The following is a 20,397-nucleotide window of genomic DNA, read 5'->3' on the forward strand; positions in this document are numbered from 1 at the left end:
CTCAAATATGTATCAATAAATATTGTTTGTTATTTCCCGAGTTTTCCATTTATTTTCATTATCTTTTATGATCACTGTATTGTCTATTGCGGTGAGGGGGTTGAATATTTCTAATTGCAAGATCAAAAGGTCAAAAGCTGCATGCTATATGTTGGTTCCTCAAATAATGAAGATTACAGCAGGGGGCAGATCTTTCTTTTATAAAGCCCCACAGTTATGGAACAGCCTTCCTATCAGGGTTCGGGAGTCAGACACAGTCTCAGTGTTCAAGTCGAGGTTGAAAAAATATTTATTTAGTAAAGCCTTTAATCAGTAGATTTTTTTCTTAGGTAAAGGCTCAGATCTGGAGGGATCATGGATATAGAGTGTTTGGTGAACTGGGATATTTGTATGCTGTCGTCCTCTCACATTCACAAGTTCACTTAGGTTTGTTGACAGTGGTGTGGTGGGTCGTCTCTTATCCCAGAGATCCCTTATGTTGGTGTTACCTTCTGGTTCTCCCTTTTAGTTATGCTGCCATAGCGAGTCTTGCCGGAGTCCAAACTGCACAGTGATATTAACTTTCATACAACAATAAGGACACTTAATAATCCATATACTTCTCTTCCTGTCACCATCTTCTCATTCTCTCTCTCTCTCTCTCTCTCTCTCTCTCTCTCTCTCTCTCTCTCTCTCTCTCTCTCTCGTTAAACATGCTCCTGAGGCTCCAGTGACCCATGTTCCTGCCCCTCTCCCCTCCGGGGATCTTCCCACTACGTCCAGGCCTGCCTCTGGATGGTGTTCTCTTCATTTGGAGGCCATTCTGTGCAGCTTAGGATGGTTTCTCATCAACGCCTTGGGTGATTCCATGAAATTCCGGAGTAAGAACGGGAGCTTTAAAGATGGATTGGACTGTAGTTAATGTAAACAGTCTCCTACACTGACTCAGGTATAAAGTTCGCTTCTGATCATCATCACTGCACCCCACAACATTGTATACCTGCTACAAATGGACATTTGGTGTAACCCAGATGAGGATGGGTTCCCTCTTGAGTCTGGTTCCTCTCAAGGTTTCTTCCTTATGCCATCTCGGGGAGTTTTTCCTTGCCACAGTCGCCGCCGGCTCGCTCATCAGGGACAAACTTACTCATAAAGAACATATTCACTTTTAATCACATTATCTGTGTAAAGCTGCTTTGAGACAACGTTCATTGGTAAAAGCGCTATACAAATAATGAATTGAATTGAATATATATTAAACTTTTTCACAAAGACATTCTTTGGATATAATATGATTCTATTAAATCTCATGCTATAGGTGTCATGCCCCTGAGTGTCATAATGCCTGTTATTTTGGATGTTATTATTAAGGTGCAACCCAGTGTCATAGCATTTCATGATATAGTCAAGAAATGTAATCTATTGACTCGTGTTCCTGGACACGAATTTCCCTCTTTGTTTTTTGTGTCATTTAGCACGACATTCCATCTAATGTATTTCAATACGATGTATTTTTCGTGCCTCCGCCACGTTTTTTTTCTGCCACCGGCCGCCACAGAAGCTGTATTGCTTTTTTCCTCATTTGTTATTCGTATTTTAAATATTCTTCAAGTATTATTAATTAACATTTAATTAGATTATATTCTTGTTTTTAATGCTTTTTATTCTATAAAATACTCGGAATTATAGAACATCATCAGTGGTTGCTTCAAGTCAACACCAAGGTCATCCTCAGTCGTGATTGTACAAGTAACTAACAAATGTGAAAACATACAAAATAAAAGCAAATGAAAGTTGATGCAGTCCAGTGCAAAGTGGCTTAACCCTCTGGAGTCTGAGGGTGTTTTGGGCCCCTTGAGAGATTTTGACATGCTCTTACATTTGGTTCTTTTTAGTTGCTTTGAAATATATTATTGACAAAAGACTTATTACACTGTATTCAGCACAAACTGGGCTATCATAATATGTAAACAACTTATATGTGTGTGTTTGTATTTTTGACAAAATAAGGCTTATGTGTGGTTTTTGAAGAAAAAAAAAAAGAGTGCAACAATAACATTAACACATAAAACTACAGTTAAAAAAATGTAAGTAAAAAATTGCATAAAAAATCCCTGTGCCACTCTTGAAAGCAGTTCCTGTTCAACTGAAGACACAGGTGAACATCGCATGCCAGGCATTTCCATGGTGTTTTGTGGTGCTTACCATGCAATGTTTTGCAATGTACACAGCTCTTGCGGGCAGCAGTGGCAACATTTCTGACATCAGAGGACAGTTCAGATCCTCGAACTGGTACATGATCAGAGTTGGTCCGTTTTGGCACTACTTTCTGTGTGACGCTACAAAGCTCAGCAATAAGTTGTTCCATAAATTTCTTTATGGGACACGTTACCATACAGTTCTTTATGCACAATAAAACTGTTGGTGGCAGCGATGTCCAAGAAGTGTAGAAAAATCTTTCGGTACCACATTGTTTTGTGCTGTGCTGTGTATTATTGGAGCAGTCATTATCTGTCTGATCCTTCCATGACATGGTGGACTGTCTGTGTGCTGCCTTTGCCCTATTTGGAGCAGGTGCCTGATCACATCTGTTTATGAAACACACACACACACACACACACACACACACACACACACATACACACACACACACACACACACACACACACACACACACACACATACACATACACATACACATACACACACACACACACACACATACAAACAATGCAATAATGATTCAAACTAAATATAATTTAAGAACATATAAAATATGTACTTACTCAGGATGATTCTCGGTCGAACTCAAAATGGAGTGACGCCTGCGTGGCCTGGTGTGAGTTTCCAGTGAAGGGAAGGGTGATGCAGCCACATTCCTAAAAATAATCAAACAATATATTTTAGGATGATAAATACACTTAAACAATATATATTTGTTAGCATGCATTGTATAGCCTATAGGCCTATTTGTTGATGGGCAATAGGACAAATAAATGTTTGTTGATGGGCCATAGACCATAATCCATCTTAGACATTTACACTATCACCATTTACAGCTGAGCAAATCATGGAAAAAATGTTACATTCATAAGGCAGTAATTTAGCTAGCATTTACACCTCAGCATTCCCGAACATCTCTGCTAGCTAACAATACATAACACCCTTTCAGGATGATAAGTGAGACTAACCAAAACTGAACTGAGGCTAAAATATAACTTTATATAACGTCAACAATATTTAGAGCATACAATTACAAACAGTTAATGTTACAAATGAGCAGATATTGGCGGATATTTGTTGTAACATTAAAAGGCAATGCTGACAGAAGCTAGGCAGAGATGTCTACAAACAATATTAGTTTTATATGATCAGAATGTAAGACCTAATAACTTACTCATCGTAGCAACTTGCTGGAAAGTCCTCGAATGCGTCGATTCGCTCTTCAAAATGCAAACGCTCCTCGTCGGAATCGCAATCTTCTTCGGATGAAAAGGTAAATTCTTCATCACTGTCCAAAACCATCTGAAGAGCTTCCTCACCGGTGTAGCGTGTCATCTATCAAACGCAGCTGAATGTGTAATAATCTCAGTAGAATCGCATTGTTTTATGCCACTGTCCGGGGGGCGTATCCGGTCGCAGCTCATTATCAGATAATGACCTTAGGTGGAAAGTCTGTGCTTCTACTTGGTTTCACATGATTTATATTCATTGGAAACATCTGTTTTTTTATTTTACCGACTACATACTTTAAGCTGTCTAAAGATATATATTTTATTTCCGTCTGTCAGATATTGGCCGAGTTTCAGCGCTTTTTAATGACGTGTTTCTAAACGAAGATCACGCAGACAAAGGCGACAGACGGCGCACCCTGATTATTTTATTCATTTAAAAAAATAATACAACGTTTTGATTATATAGTGAGCATACACAAACGAAAGTAGACCATTTACAGATTTAAATGTTGTATTACTTTGACATGTTTGATCAAATATGACAGAGCCGTTTTTTGCTTTTTGTTGGCATCGGGAAAAAAAGCATGTTTGGGCGCTGGCCGCAAATCAGACTCCGTCTGATCCAGTGCGGCAGGGGAGTAGATATAGAACTGTGAGACTGCAGTGCAGACCACACCGGAAACTGAGCCCTCACACGACGACCGTGTCTCGATGATAATATCATTGAGTCTTGTCTGTTGTTTTGAAATCTGCCACAAAGGACAGGACGACAATTCCAATCACGATGTTTCGCTGGTTCAGTTGTCCATAGAAAAAATCCACAGAAGGTGATGGTGTAGTACGTTACAAAGGTGCTTTGCATGACAAATTCCGTGAAGAGAAAACTGTGAGTTCTCAGAGCACCCAGCGAGCGTGCAGGAGCTACAAACGATTGGGCAAGGGTAATAACCCTACGCACATGAAAGATACGGGTGATCAGCTGAAGTCCTGCAGGAAGATCATAGACAGAGTTCTGGATGGAATCTAGCCACATTCCATCTGGGGAGAATATGTCAGCGTGGTGCAGAATGTCGATCACTGGTCTGAAAGGGTCCTCATCAGTTTCCCAAACGAATTCGTCCTTTTCTGGAGGAAACCTGAACCATTCACGGGATTTACGATGGCCCCATTGACCTAAAGGACAGATATGCCGATCCATGCACCACAGGCAAATATTGCAATAACGAAAGCCAAAACAAGCATTGCAGGGAGCTCTGAAGTTGTTAAAGTTGAAGCGATACCCCTCAGCACATGCTTCGATGTACGCACACACGCGTTGATGCAGACGCCTCCTATGTTCACCAGCTGCCATGTTCCTGCACACAGCATAAAATACACACAACAACAACATGATTTATACAATATTATCAAAGGATCAGAATTAAAGCGTAGAAAGGGTTTAGTGATTTTAGTTATAAGGAAACGTTTGTTACAGTCATTTTTTCTCATCGACTAGGGCCATAATCCCTCCATCCAAATCCACATAGATGTTTTGATCCATATCTGTGGAGATGTTTTCTGTAGAAGACTCTTCACCTGTAATTTTATACACTGGGAGCTGTACGTATTGTCTAAACAATGGCAAGGAATTCCACAACAGATAAAACATGCCACGGCTGCAAGGATTATTAAAATTGTAGTCCCAGTCTGACCCTATTCTACTCTATTTATTAGTATATTATGGTAATTATACTTGGAGTAAACAGGTTACATGAGTTTTATTAAAATATGGGATTAATAGGTTAAATTAAGCTACTTAATTGTCTTAATAGATTTTATACTAATTATTAGGTCAATTTGATGGATTAATATAAAAAGCTAAACTATAAAAGCTAATCTTAGCTAGCCGGCTAGTTACCCATGCTAATATCGCTAAATAATTACTTTTTACTTTTCGAGTCTTCTACTAAATTGTCAGGAATCCCCCCTGCCACGCCCCCTTTGGTGCTTCGGGGAACGCCCTGCTCCTTCTCTCATCTGCCCCGCCCACATGGAGCTCCTCGCATCGGGCTTCATTGAGAACACCTGAGGCATATTCACTCACTCATCACACCGCCGATATAAACCCCACATTCACCCACACTCCAGCTCCTTTATTCACATAATTATTTAGAAGACTTACCAGGTACCTGTATGAAGAAATGTTTAATAGAAGTTGTAAATGTTCTTAGATGCTGCTAATCGCTGCTGCTTCTTGCTGCTGTTTGTTTGTTTGGCGGTTGTCAAGGAGATACTAGAATTTTTATGAAGATTCTGTACGCAGCACTCTGGTAGGAGCTTAAACCAAAAATTCAGCCTTAAAGAAAATATAACTGTTTTATCCTGCTCCTTTTGCCACATCTCATCTCTGAGACTTTTCAGATGTTGCTACACTGAAAACTAAATACAGATCTCAGCTCAATATTGAACATGACTTGAGAGTGACAGTATCAAGTCTACAACCCCGTTTTGAAAAGATTTATGAAATGATTTTGCTCTATTTTGCACAGACTGCAAAGTGACAAAGTCCAAGAGATAACACAACTACACCTTTATTTTCTCTATTTTTGTTTTTGATGCTACTTGATGTTCATTTAGAATTGGATAGTTCAATAAATTAGACATTTTTTAACTTGAAGAATTTCATTATCCTTTTTTGAGGTGACGGAGGACAGGTGGGTTTTTAAACCCATCCCTCTAAAGTGGTAAATGGCAGAAAAAGATTGAGAATCACTGCATTAAAACACAAACAGAAGTCACATTAGTACAGAATGGAGCATAAAGCACGTCCTGATAGTGCCGCTAGAGGGCAGTGTGAGACTGAGAGTTGAGGATGTGAGCTGTGTGAAGCTGGGGATCAATAGTCTGTTAAGGGGTGGGAAGAGGGGAAAAGAAGGGGAAGAAGGGAATAGAGGAAAAAGAGAAAGGAAATGGATAGACGATGGACATTTGTTATGGTTTTTGGCAGATCGATGTATATAAATCCCCCAATAGTGCACAAAACTACTGATTATGTGAATGAAAATACATCACTTGTCACTCGTGTTAATTTATATCTGTATGATTTGACTAATTTTTCCCAATAAAGGGGCATAAAATGGATGTATATTTATTTTCTTAATGTACTTATTTAACCTTTAACATTTTTAACACAAGTTTATTATATAGGACTTTTGTATTTGTTTATTTATATTCTACACAATAATAATAATAAATCATTATTATTATTATTATTATTATTATTATTATTAAGATAATAATGGGTTCAGCAGGTTCACAGAATAATTCACGAGTCACTGTTTTATGAACGATAAAACATTTTATTTTTAATTACTGAAAATGCTACAAAAATGTCATGATAAATTATAATAGATGCAAACACACAAAATACAAATATTACAAAACTATGTATATATTAAAAGGTTATTTAACAATAGATATAATCAAGTACAATGATAAAAGTCCCTAATTGGGTTTAAAACAACAACCTAATCATAAATAACTATAGATTATAATAGTAGTAAATCCACAAAAATAAACAGTAAAATGAGTCGCTCAAAACGCCAGCAAGAAATGATTAAAGGAGCAGAACTGGAAGAAACAGCAGGACCGGATGCGGATGAAGGACCGGATGCGGATGAAGGACCGGATGCGGATGAAGGACCGGATGCGGATGAAGGACCGGATGCAGATGAAGGACCGGATGCGGATGAAGGACCGGATGCGGATGAAGGACCGGATGCGGATGAAGGACCGGATGCGGATGAAGGACCGGATGCGGATGAAGGATCGGATGCGGATGCAGGACCGGATGCAGATGAAGGACCGGATGCAGATGAATCACTGGCTAAAGGAGATGGACTTTGACTACCAGGCTGTAAAGACACGTATCGTATATTATTAACTTAAACATAATGATGATAATGACATATAAATGTATAATGGGCTGTATAATGGTGGGGGTGGAGGTAGGGGGCGCTACAGCAGTAGGAGTGGAGTAAAGCAGGTGGAACACTTGCAGCAGGTGGAACACTTACGACCTGGTAAAAGAACAATAAAGAGTGTGGAACACAGGTTTTATTTACCTTTAAGTCCTGGTATTTTTTACAGATTTAAATAAAAAGAAACAATGAAAATCTAACATTCACACATTAATATGTTTAATGCACAATCATCTCTGTACACTAGTGAGAGTCTGAGGGCAGAAGTGAAGTGATATGAAGATCTATAAATATAACACACTTTAACACACTTGAGCAAAAACCAAAGTCTTTTACAATGATCTCAGTGCTTCCACTATTTGATCACTGGATGAGAAATGGGAATAGATAAAGCAGATATTGTTCTATATGATTAGGGATGTAAACTGTAGCAGCAGTGCGCGAGTGGAGGCGGAGCCGGACGGCACGAGCGGTAAGAAACACCTGCAGCTGATGAGACTAATCAGTGCTCTGTTTCAGTCTGGTGACACAAAAAAAAAAGAGGGACACCAAGCAGAGAGACGAGCGGAATGTCGCTGAAGGGGAAATAAGTGCAGACGGGCGCCGGTGGAAGACGCGTCGGCTGGAAAGTGAACTCGTGTGGACGCAAAGAAAAGTTGTGCCGGTGCGTGAGGAAACTCTGGCGGGCGCTAAAGAGAGAAGCGTGAGGGAGGGACCATCGGCGAACGTCAAGAAGGAAAGGCGTCCAGAACCGTGAGTGTGTGGGTGAACCCTGGTGTGAGCACTGGAAAGGAAAACGCCAGGGTGAAAACGAAAGAAAATAAAGAAGCTCTGCTTGGTGAACTTTTGCCTGTCTGTCTTTCTTCCAGTGCAGTTTGTTACATAAACATCACTTTATTGAGATTTTGTAAATAAAAATAAATATTGCAACGATTATTTCTGCATCCCACAGCAGAGGACATTTAAAGCACATGAGTGTGGTCACAAATATAGTTGTGCAGGTCCACAGTGACGTGACATGAAAGAGATGATCACCTGAAAGTCTGAAATGAACACTTTAGGAGGGTGGAATCCACAAAGACGTTTCTGTGGTCCACCGGAACGTTTCGACTGGCCGTGGACCTGCACTGGACATTTCTTACTCTGTACAAATAAAGACCTTTAGGTTATGGTACCGGTGTTTAATCATGTTCTCATACACATTTTAACAGCACAAACCTTATAAAACAGATCGAACCATTTCTTCTGACGGGGAGCAGGTGTGTTTCCAGCTTCAGAGCCAAATCCCAGTGCTGCCAAACCGCCACAGACGAGACTTCCACTCATCGTCCTCTACCGCCGCAGACGAGACGTCCACTCATCGTCCTCTACCGCCGCAGACGAGACGTCCACTCATCGTCCTCTAACTCCGCAGACGAGACGTCCAATCATCGTCCTCTACCGAGGCAGACGAGACGTCCACTCATCGTCCTCTACCGAGGCAGACGAGACGTCCACTCATCGTCCTCTACCGAGGCAGACGAGACGTCCACTCATCGTCCTCTACCGCCACAGACGAGACGCCCACTCATCATCCTCTAAAGCCTTGTGTGAAACAAACACAAACAAACAAACAAACAAACACAGTAACGTAATGCATGTACAACAGTTTCTTCAAAGATCTATGAATCTGCTGCTGTTGTTGTTAATATTGTACATCATAATAGATAACAGCATGAAAGTGATGCAACATACTGCACTGATGAGCTCACAAAAAACACATTCATGTAAATGTAATGCACGTATGAGAATTTAGTTTTTAACTATCAACAATGTAGAACAGAACACCGGGTTAGCTTCTAGCTTCTAGCTCCTCAGGCATGGAGTTTCGGGAGCAGCTTCAACAGATTGGAGTTGCTGTTTATCGCCGTAGATACGAGCTTTAAACTAGAAAGACACAGCTTACATTTGACTGAAAAGTTTTTGTCTTTATGCTCAACTAAAGTGAAATAATGAGCGTATTTCCACTTTGAGAAACTCGTCTTGCTCTCGCCTCGACTCGCCATTACTGCCACAGAGACCTGAATAAACGGAGACACGCCCACAGCGCGTCTTCTTCGTGTTTACAGTCGTTTATCCACCAATCCTACAATGCGTCGCTGCTGTAAACAGGTCAGACTGTAGTCTACACTTCAGCCCAAATTCATTCATTTTATAAAAGTTACAGGTAACGCACTTTTATTTTTAAAAGTAATGTGTTACAGTGTGTTGAAGACAGAAGTCTGCCCTAAAGGTGTATCAGCACTTCACTGAACTGTACACTCACCTGATACACACCTGAAACACACACACACACACACACACACACACAGCTGCATTAACACATTTAAATCGCTATCTCTCTAATCACACTTAATTCCTCCAGGATTAATTACAGGTTGGGTGACCTCTAACCTCTCATGTGATGCTGATGTTCCTCCTCAGAAGTCCGTCTGCTGCCTGAAGTCTCAGCTCCACCCTCTTCAGGTCATCAGACTTCATCAGGGCTGTCAATTAAACACAACCTATGTTTATCTACACTTATAATACCAGGACGAGAAAAACCCCTCTGAAGATGTTCTTCTTAAAGACTGAAATCCGTATCAGAGCTCTTTTATAGAAATATATATATGACTGTATAATGCTGCTGCCATTAGGACATTATTTCACATCACATGAATCTGCTGCACTTGTGAGTGGATTTGATTCGGACTTTTCTGATAAGCGTCTCTAATAGATCAGTGTAATTATTATAATATTAACGCTTAGTGGCGTCTCACCGTCCAGACTACAATTATCTCATACATACAACTGAGCATATCATTTAAACTCACACCTAGAGGTCGACTGATACAGGATGAACAATATATGTTGCTGATTTCTTTTGTCCGATATGTTTGTCCAAATAAAATCTCTACAAATTTAAACCTATTTTGTAATGACACTGAATTGAGATAAAAAAATAAATAAAAAATCTGTGTGACATGAACAACTCATATTTCTTGTCCACTTATTACACTATTTATAACTTTTAGAATAAACTTTAAAAACTGGACCAAAATAAAGTTTGTTCACAAACTTTTACTAAACTGAGTTTATTTATATGATCATCACCATTCATTACATCGCATTACCTCTGTCTTTGTCCTGCTTTTCTCCTTCTACACTTTTTCTTCTTTTTTATTTAATTTGTATTGTTTTCCAGCACAGTAATGTGATTAATGTAAATACTGTTATGTTTGCATCATTATGCTATAAAACACATATTATCCCATTAAGTTCGGAGCATGCGCAGAAAGAACCGGAGACATGACTGCACAGCGTTTTTTACTCGTTTACTCTGCACACTGCAAACACACCCACATGCAGCACGAGAGTGCCCTCTAATGGCTATCAGATATTATAACATTAATGCAATGTTACCAATGTCACTATGACCATTATTAATTTATGGGCTTCAGGAAAGTCTGCAAAGGAAACAAAACTATACCTACCTTTTCCAGTTTGTCTGAATCGTTGCACGAAACACATTTAAAAAATCCGAAAACACAGCGACAAGTCAGACAAACCGGAAAAGGTAGGTATCGTTTGTGAATGGAAACATCAATCATTGGAGAAGACACCTGTCATTCACCTGTATATCTTGACTGACAGGTGTCTTGTCCAATGATCGGTAAGTTTACATTCACAAACTATACCTACATTTTCCGGTTTGTCTGACTTGTGTTTTCAGATTTGTTATTTTGTTTTCGGATTTGTTAATCTGTTTTGCACTTCTCACACACTCACACACACACACACACACACACACACACACACACACACACACACACACACACACACACACACACACATGCTCAGCTCTGCGTCTTTCTCCTTTTTCTCCTCATCACCAGTCACTAAAACAGAGCACACTGATTAGTCCCATCAGCCACAGATCTGCTTCTCACCGCTCGTTTCCCCCCGGCTCCACCCTCCATTCACCAACCGCCGCTCGTGCACGCACCCGCTGCTCCATCCAGCAGTAGTGTTCAGGTGTTGTGAGGTGAATCCAGTGTTAACCCTGTCAGAATGACTGCTGAAAGATCATCCACTTTCTTGTGCCAATCCATGCGATTAATTATAAAGTACAGATGTTTAAGTGAATCAGGTTCTGCCCCACATTAACTGTCAGCTATATTGCTTTCAGAGCTCAAAATGAACAAAGCACTAAAGCTGCAAGAAAATACCTCAACTTCAGTTTCTGTCAAATTCCTTTTCTTTAAGGACATCAAACATCACTGACTTTACTAAAGTGGATTTTAAGAAAAAAAATACCATCATTGAATGCTCTCTGTGATGAAGAGACATTAGACATGATTGAAATTCAAAATCTTTATTTATTTTATAGTGTTTATTGTGTCTCGCTGTAGTGAATGTGTTCAGACTCTCTGTTTCTCTTGTCTTCCTCTTTTTTTTCTATTTCTCCTTTTCTTTTGAAGGTTTTTTTGTCTCAGCTGAGCAACAATTTCCTCCCATCGCTCTCGGACCCTCATATAATGTTCTGTTTTATTCTCTGAAGTTTTCTTTTCTTCCTCACAAAGATTCTGGGTATCCTGGAGCCCCCTGTTGGTCTGAAGCTGTAAGTTGTTCCTCTCCTCTATGTCAAGTTTAGATTTCTCTCTTTCGTCCTCTTGTTTTTCTTTAAAATCCAACATGGGCTTAAACTGAGCAACACGTTCCTCCAGTCGCTCTTTCTCTCTGATCAAATGATCTCTCTCCTGCTCTGCACTATTTTTTACTTTCTCACAGTGATTCTGAGTATCCTGGAGCTCCATGGAGGTCTGTTCCAAAGTGACCTCAAGCTGAGCAACATGTTCCTCCACTTTCGTTTGTTCTCTCGTCCAGCTCTCTCTCTCACATTCTACTGTTTTCTCCAGTTCCTCATGGATTTTCAGGGAAGACTGGAGTTCCATGGTGGTCTGATCCAAAATAAATTCAAGCTGAGCAACACGTTCCTCCAGTTGTTTTTGCTCTCTCGCCCAGCTCTGGCTTCTCTCAGTTATATCCTTTTCCTGCTGCTTTCGCTCAGAAGCCAAAGTAGCCTCCAGCTTTTGCACCGTCTGAAGCAGAATGGCTTTCTCTTCTTTCTCTTCTGTTAACTTCTCTATCATTAGAAGAGAAAATGCATCCAAGTCTTTCTCTACTTTCTCCATGTGTTCCAGCTTCTCCTTCATTTCAGCAATCTGCTTAGTTTTCTTTGTTCTTCTGGTTTGAAAAAACTTTCTCAACCTTCTGAAGAGCTCCATGTTTATGCCTCTTTACTCACAAGCAAAAACCTCGGAAATGAGAGAAACAGAGACGCGTTCCCAATTATAGACGTTGCCTTACTGTGACGTCACAGGGAGATGCCCCCACCCTCCGTCTGTGACGTAACCCGGTCTCTCTTAACCGGACTATGCGCATGCGCGCATTACAGAGGTAAAGAGCGGATAAAATATCATGTCTTCACAGCTTTTCTGTTGTTCCTGAGAGAAGAGCGATATTACAGTCATTAATAAGATAAAAACGGCTGTAAACTGTGTATAAAGCGAGTGAATCCGAGTTAAAAACCGGAAGTTGACCGGAGTGACTCAATGAATGTTGCAGAATCATAAATGACCAGTAGGTGGCAGTGTGATGTGTATTAGAGCTCACTGTCACAGCAGGTCATTAGAAGTAGTGGAGCTCTAATGACGTCATTAATAGCGAGGACAAGACACACAGCAGTTTGGGATTCTTTTATTGACTTTATTGATTAATTGATTTGGAGTATGATTGTGTTTCTGATCAAAGTAAGTTCATGTGTATGGAGTAAAAACAACCTGTACATTTCTCACTTCCAGACAGTATTATGAGATGTTCATCTGCTGGAAGTTCATGTTTAATGCTGCATGTTTTATAGGATTTATGAGCTGGAAGAAATGTTTTACTTTGAAATGTTTTCTTTTAACCAACTGGTGCATTTTTATCTTTATGCTTCGGATGAGTTTTATAAAAAACACATTTTTACTTATAAAAAATAAAATGTTATTCTGAGTGAAACCAATTGTTTATTAAATGCATTATTCACTAAATAAACATCAATGAAAACTGGATGATTTGTTTTTATTGAATGTAAAAATATAAATTTGAGGATAATTGAACTTAATGAATCGAATAGTTTTGGATTAAATGAAGACTTTACTGAACTAAACAGCACTGAATTCTCCTTTAAATGAACTTAAGTTTACTGAACTAAATACTGTTACTTATATGAAAATAAACCCGGTTTCTTGAACCCTGTTCGGTTTCAGCCCCACTTTTGGGCCTCACAGCTAAAAATGACCTTCCTGACTTTCAATGGTAAAAGTTCCTGACAACAGTGTGCTACATACACAATTTACATCTCTTTTGAAACAACACACTTTGGGCTTTACATCATCCAAAGATGCTGAAGTTATTTTTTAAATATATAAATACATGAATTCGGTCCTGAAACAATCCAGAATAGTGACGGGTTAAAAGTCACATGTGTAATGAGTTTATATTTTAACTTTGAAGAAAATACAATAAAAACGAGATTCCTATAAACATTATTCTGAGACTGTGTGTAGTCCTTTTCTCCCTCCGTCTGTTTGAGGAAAAGCAGCCTGATAACCAAATGTACTGGGAATAATAACATTCACACAATAAGCATAAGACTGGTATTTGAACATTAGAAAAACAGTAGAAGAAAAAAGTAATGAAAATAAAAGTAGCACAATGCTTCCTTCAGTGCCTCTGTGAATGATGGAGCACAACTGGACCTTCCTTTTATCCTTCTATTCTACAAACAGCACATCCTCCTCTCTCAGCCAGTTTGTTGACGACTTGTGTAGAAGTCGTCAACAAACAGTTTGTAGCCCGTTCCCAACATCTTCTTATCAACAAGTGGCATGACAGATGGTCTACAGACTGGCTGGGGTGTAAAATCCTTATTCCACCTCTCTTCAGGTGTGTTGGGGGATACAACCAGTGAAGACTGGGATTTTCTGTCTCTCACTCTTACTGGTAGAGCTGAAACAGGTTCTGAGTTTGGAGACTGCTTGAACCTCTTTTCTGGTTGATGGCTGGTGTGTGGAACCCACTTCTCCTCAGAAGATTCAACTAAATGACTGTTGGAGCTGCTATCATGGGCCCTCAACTGCTCAGTTGTATGAATGAGATGATTATAACATAACATAGGGAATTGTTCATTTAGTTATAATTTTTCCTATAAAACTTCATTTTAATGAAAGTAATATCTAATAATGTGTTAGTAATAATAATGATAATAATAATAATAATAATAAATCTGATAATAATGTTATTAACAGTGTAACAATAACTCAAAAAAGTCGGTTTACTGGTTTCGGTTCAATTGAGTCTGAATCAAAAGATTCACTGGTAAATGACTCGATTCCACAGTTCTAGTAAAATCTGTAACATAAAACATTCTGTCTCCTTAAAAATATTTCTTTCAGCAGTCTCACTCAAGAAAAAGAAACGTTTGTTCTGTTTGTACAAAACCAGCAGCTGGTCAGAAAGTTCCTTCTCTGTTCCTGGGTTAGTTTGAGGGGTTCTCCTCAGTCAGCTTCGTCTCCGTGGTTTGGCTCGTCATCTTACATCACCGTCTCATTGTAATGAACGGTGTTCCAGCATGAAAAAAACCCTGACCTGCATATATACAGACAATAATCGGTTCCCAAACATCTCAACATTCACTGTTTCTAGTTCAATAACAGAACAAATAGCATTCGTACAGTTCAGAGTCTGATTTGAGGTTTGATCAAGTTTACATTTTATTCTAACAACATGTTTGATTGAGTTCTTGCATGTAGATGATACTTTTAATACATTTAATACTAATTTCATGCAGGTTCTCACCATAAAGACTGGATTTTATAAAATAAAAAACCTTTTGACAATTAAATTGTTTCAATGTTATTAAATCTGTACTCGTTATTTCTACATTATTTATTACATTAATTTTAATCAGCTGATTTAATCAACAGTTTAATATTATTTAAAAAAAATATCTTGCTTTGTAAAAGATCAACATTACATATAACTAGAAAAACAAAACACCATTAATAATATTTGTACAGAATTAAGTAAAAAGAAAGTCCTAACAGGGCCACTAGAGGGCAGTGTGAGACTGACATCTGACAACCAACTGCAGTTATTATTATTATTATTATTATTATTATTATTATTATTATTATTATTATTATTATTATTATTATTATTTTTATTATTATTATTATTATTATTATTATTATTATTATTAATATTATAGTTTTGGGGGGATTTATGAATGTTCCTTGCTTTGATCAGCAAGATCAGTCCAGTCCAGTTTTATTGTTTAAGCAAAACCAATTATTAGGAATTTAATCCTTTTATCACTTTGGGTTTCATAAATGTGTAAATCTGCATATAATAATAATAAAAAATATTCATTATAAAATCTTAAATATGTTTAAATGTAGACCTTTATGTACTAAAGCACCTCAATGCAATAAAGTATTACATTTAATCAGGAAAGATCCATTCTCACAATAATGTAAGGCTAGTAATGGATATGGTAGAATACAATCACTTGATAGAGGATGATGGATATATTCTTTTCTTAGACTTTAAGAAAGCCTTTGACGCAGGTTTTTATTTAAAGCTTTAGAAAGCTTTGGTTTTGGTGAGCACTTTGTCAATATTATAAAAATGATCTATAAAGGTATGAACAGTTTTATTTCTCTTCCCTATGGTACATCACAAAGATTTCCTGTTAGTCGTGGAATAAGGCAGGGATGCCCTCTGTCCCCTCTTTTATTCATTTTGACTGCGGATATGTTGTCTACTTTAGTAAAAGTAAAAGTTTAGCAATTAGTCAATTGGCAGACGATACTACACTGTTCTTAAAAGACAAAGACCAAATTCCTCTGGCTATCTCATTAGTTAATGTTTTTTCTAAGGCATTTTTTTTTTGGCCGAATCTTGCTAACGAAGGTTAAATATTTATCAAGACTGATTTATCCCGCTCTTTCTTTGGCTCCTCCCTCAAATTTCATTAAAATATGTTCCCAAAAATTTTTTAATTTCATTTGGAAGCACAAAGCCCATTATATAAAAAAAGCAGACACTACAAAATCCTATGAACAAGGTGGTTTGAATGTAATTAAATTTGAAAACATAAATATTTGGTTAAAACTTAAATGGTTAAAAATGTTTCTATGTAAAGAAGAGAGTTTTTGGTTTACAGTTCCATCAGCTTTGTTTCAAGAACTTGGTGGAATTCAATTTTTTATCAAATGTGATTTACACCTCATAATGCTTCAATGTGGAACAACAAATATATATTGCACAGGAACAGATCTTTATGCTATAAGAATTGGTTAAACAGAAGTATATGGTCAGTAAGAGATCTAATGGATGAACCGGGTCACATTTTAGACTATAATGCTTTTACTTTGAAACATGGCTTTGCCTGTCACCCGGAAGAGTTTTTCACTGTTGTTAATGCAATACCTTCTGGCATAAAGATGCTGATGAGATGCTCTCTTTCTTATACTGAAGTTAAACCTGTTCTTCCAGCCTTATATATTGGAGCTATGCAATTTAAAAGTGATAGTTGTACTAACAAATATATAAGACAGGTCATTTTAAAAACCTGTTATCCCTGTCAAGTTAAAAGAAACAAATGAGATCATATGTTTGAGAAGGAAACTGTGATTTATCTTACAACAGCTTATTTAAATTTTCTGTTCCTCCTAAAGCTAAAGAAATACACTTCAAATTTTAAATGAGATTTATCCTTCTTACAAATTCCTAAATCAGAAATTTAATATAGAAATTGTCCCCTGTTCCTTTTGTGAAAGCAATTCTGAAGACACGGATCAGATCTTTCTCTTCTGCAATTTCTCCAAACTCTTCTGGATGTCAATTCAGGACTGGATGATAGAAAAAGAGGTGGTTGTTGATAGTTTTGTTTTTTCTTTACATCATATTTTATTTGGAGAACCTAAAGACTTTTGTGTTCATTCTTTTTTGCTTAATAATATTGTAATATTAGCAAAATATTTCATTCATAAATGTAGATTCTTTAATTCCCCCCCCCACACACACACACTACTTATTATATTCTAAAATGACTTCAAATGTTTTTTCAAGGCCCTCAATAAGATGAAAGCGCAGAGTGCTGTGAAGCTGCTTTATTTATTGACATCATTTAATTTATTGTAATACTGCCCCTAGTATTTATCTTTATTTAATTTTATTTATTTATTTATTTTTTCTTTTCTTTTACTCACTATTTAAGTTCATGTAAATTATAATTTCAGATTTCTATCTATTTATTTTCTTTATTTTTTCTAAACAATTTATTAGTTATACTGTGTTGAGCCTGTAATATTTATCTACATTGTAAGTGTATATTTGCTTTTGTTGTTTATATACTTTTGTATTAAATAAAAAAAAATATATATAAAAAAAAAAAAAAACAGGCGACAGATGGCGCACCCTGACTATTTTATTCATTTAAAAAAAAATTCAACGTTTTGTTTACATAGTGAGCATACACAAATGAAAGAAGACCCTTTACAGATTTAAATGATGTATTACTTTGACATTTTTGATAAAATAGGACCGAGCAGTTTAAGCTCATTTTGCTGGCATCTGAAAAAAAGCACGATTGGGCGCCGGCGGCAATTCAGACTCCAGAGGGTTAAGGAACATTAAACATCACTGAATTTACTAAAGTGGACTTCAGGAAAGAAAATGAAGTAATTGAATGTTCTCTGTGATGAAGAGACATTAGACATGATTGGAATTCAAAATCTTTATTTAAATAAAACTTTAAATTGGAATTCAATATAAAATGAAGATGGTGAAACAACATGCACACTAAAGTACATGAAATGTTCGTATTTCACCATCTTCCTCTATTCCTGAATCATTTTCCATCTCTTCAAGTTGCTTTAACAGATCCTCGAAGCTGTCGACATCAAAGGCTGGTACAGAATCCAGGATCTCTGTGCTGTTGTGGGGGTCTTCAGTATAATTCAGGGCTCCAGACTGGTTAAAAAAGTCACAATCCTCATTTAACATGGAAAAGATGTCGTTGTTGAGCAAAGTGATTTCCTCCTCGTCCTCGAGCTGAACCTCACTGCTTGTACACTCAGACCCATAGCAGGTGCTGTAAACAGAAGTGCACAATTTTAGCTGCATATTAAAGTAAATGAGTGGCGATTATGGCGATTATTTAAGATGCAGAGTAAAACTTCATTTGCATGTCATTCTTCTGAAACTGTTCCAATGCAGTTTACTAACTCACTTGGTCTGGCAGAAAGTCGACTCAGAAACAGAAGGGAAAAGAGGAGGATAAAAGCAGAAGTCTTTAGGAGACAGCAGTTCTTGGTGACTAAGGCCGGGGAACTAATCACTAACTTCAGGCACGAGGTCATGGACTGGTACTTCTTCTGGCATGTTCATGACTATGTGGTGGTTTGGTTGATGATCAGGTCTCCTCTGTGAGTCACTACTCTGCACACTGCCTTTTCTCCTTCTCTTCTTTGGAAGCGGTTTATAAACCCAATCTACATGATAGAAAAGAAGAATTTAAAGAGTAAGAAGCAACATAAAAACAATATAAGTGTCAGAATTGATGCGTTTGTTTTGTTATTTTGTCATTTGTCTATAAAGAAAGTTCACCTACCAGGAAACAACTGTTCGTGTTCCTGTTTAAGCCTCCATGATTCAGTGTAGTAGGGTTTCTTCTGTTTCTCACTCAGTTTGTTCCACTGGATCCCAAGCTGCATGCTGATCTCTGCAGAGCTGCTATTTGGATTGGCCTTGGAAAAGATGGGCCTCTGTTTCCTCGCCCAAACCATGTAGGCATTCATTGGCCTTCTAATGTTGCCTTTTTTATCTCTGCACTTGGCAACGTTAAATTTATCTACAAAATAAAAGCTGTTACCCGTCTTATTATCTGTCATTATTTCTCCTTCTTTTTTCTGAAAGTCGCTCTTTCTGGCTGAAAAATCTTTTTTTGTGTCTTGGAGAGCGGATTGTTCAAAACATTGACGCTTATCACTAAAAACAATTAAAAACATTTCAGCTGTTTGTTTGCGCTTCATTGCTGTGATCAGTAAATGTTTGTGTTGAACAGCAGCACAACAAAGTTGTCATGACAATAAAAGCCAGTTGAGGGCGCTATCAGAGATACTGACGTCACAAAAGAGGCGGGGCTTCAATGATTCGAACGCAGACGCGGAAGCTGAAAACGGGTGGTGTTAAGACAAGGAAGTGGTGTGTGATTGTAAACCCTACACGAGTTTCTATAGCGCTCCTTTGTTTAGACACAGTAGGGTATTAAAATATTTAGAATTATATTATTTAATAGAAAACACGTGTTTGCAGTTTGGAATGTGATTTTGATAAAAAATTGTGGGGTTTAATTTGATGTGTAATTAGTTTGTACTGCATGTGGTGACCTCTTGTTGTTATACTTAAAGTGACCATTAGGGGGAGTAGAAGTGCATTGAAAATAGAGAATGAGAGAACACGTGATTAGCGCGTGTCAGATGTGTGTTATGAGCTATTAAAAAATAAATCATTCATTCATGCTACCTGGCCTCATTTCCTTCTGTTTCCTGACAACACTGCACTTTTAACAAACACTTTATTTCATTTCCCTTAGATTATTCATTATACTTACCTTCTCTGAACACAAACAGATGTTTTACTTAAACACATGGTAGTATTTATAGTCTCTTGTCATTCTTCAATCATAATTATCGACTTAAGATGTTTGTAAGCAAGAAATTATCATAAGGATAAAATAATCTGGTAAATTAATCACAAGGTAAATTAACTTTAATACATATTTTTTATTGAATACAATCAAGTCCAAAAATGTATTTAAAAAAGAAAAAACATTAATGAAAGATGTGATTGATTTTGATCTGCTGCGAGTC

At 37.6% G+C, this 20,397-nt stretch overlaps 2 protein-coding genes across 9 annotated transcripts in view; one reads left to right on the forward strand and one right to left on the reverse strand.

Moving 5' to 3' along the window:
• The window catches only part of LOC310724584 (uncharacterized protein), a 171,319-nt gene that overhangs the window by 138,197 nt on the left and 12,725 nt on the right, over positions 1–20,397 (reverse strand). The gene's annotated exons all lie outside the window — the stretch shown is intronic.
• The window catches only part of LOC310725056 (eukaryotic translation initiation factor 4 gamma 3-like), a 136,570-nt gene that overhangs the window by 89,405 nt on the left and 26,768 nt on the right, over positions 1–20,397 (forward strand). The window contains exon 5 of one of the 2 annotated variants that reach the window (XM_083539660.1): positions 9,857–10,140. The exons of the other annotated variant lie outside the window; for it this stretch is intronic. Within the exon in view, the coding sequence (XP_083395786.1) occupies positions 9,857–9,958 (102 nt within the window). The 3' untranslated portion in view covers positions 9,959–10,140. Of the gene's footprint in view, positions 1–9,856; positions 10,141–20,397 lie in introns of those variants that run through there. 2 annotated transcript variants of the gene reach the window in all.

The sequence above is a fragment of the Silurus aristotelis genome (genome assembly GCF_946808225.1).
Source record: "Silurus aristotelis genome assembly, chromosome: 1".
NCBI lineage: Eukaryota > Metazoa > Chordata > Actinopteri > Siluriformes > Siluridae > Silurus > Silurus aristotelis.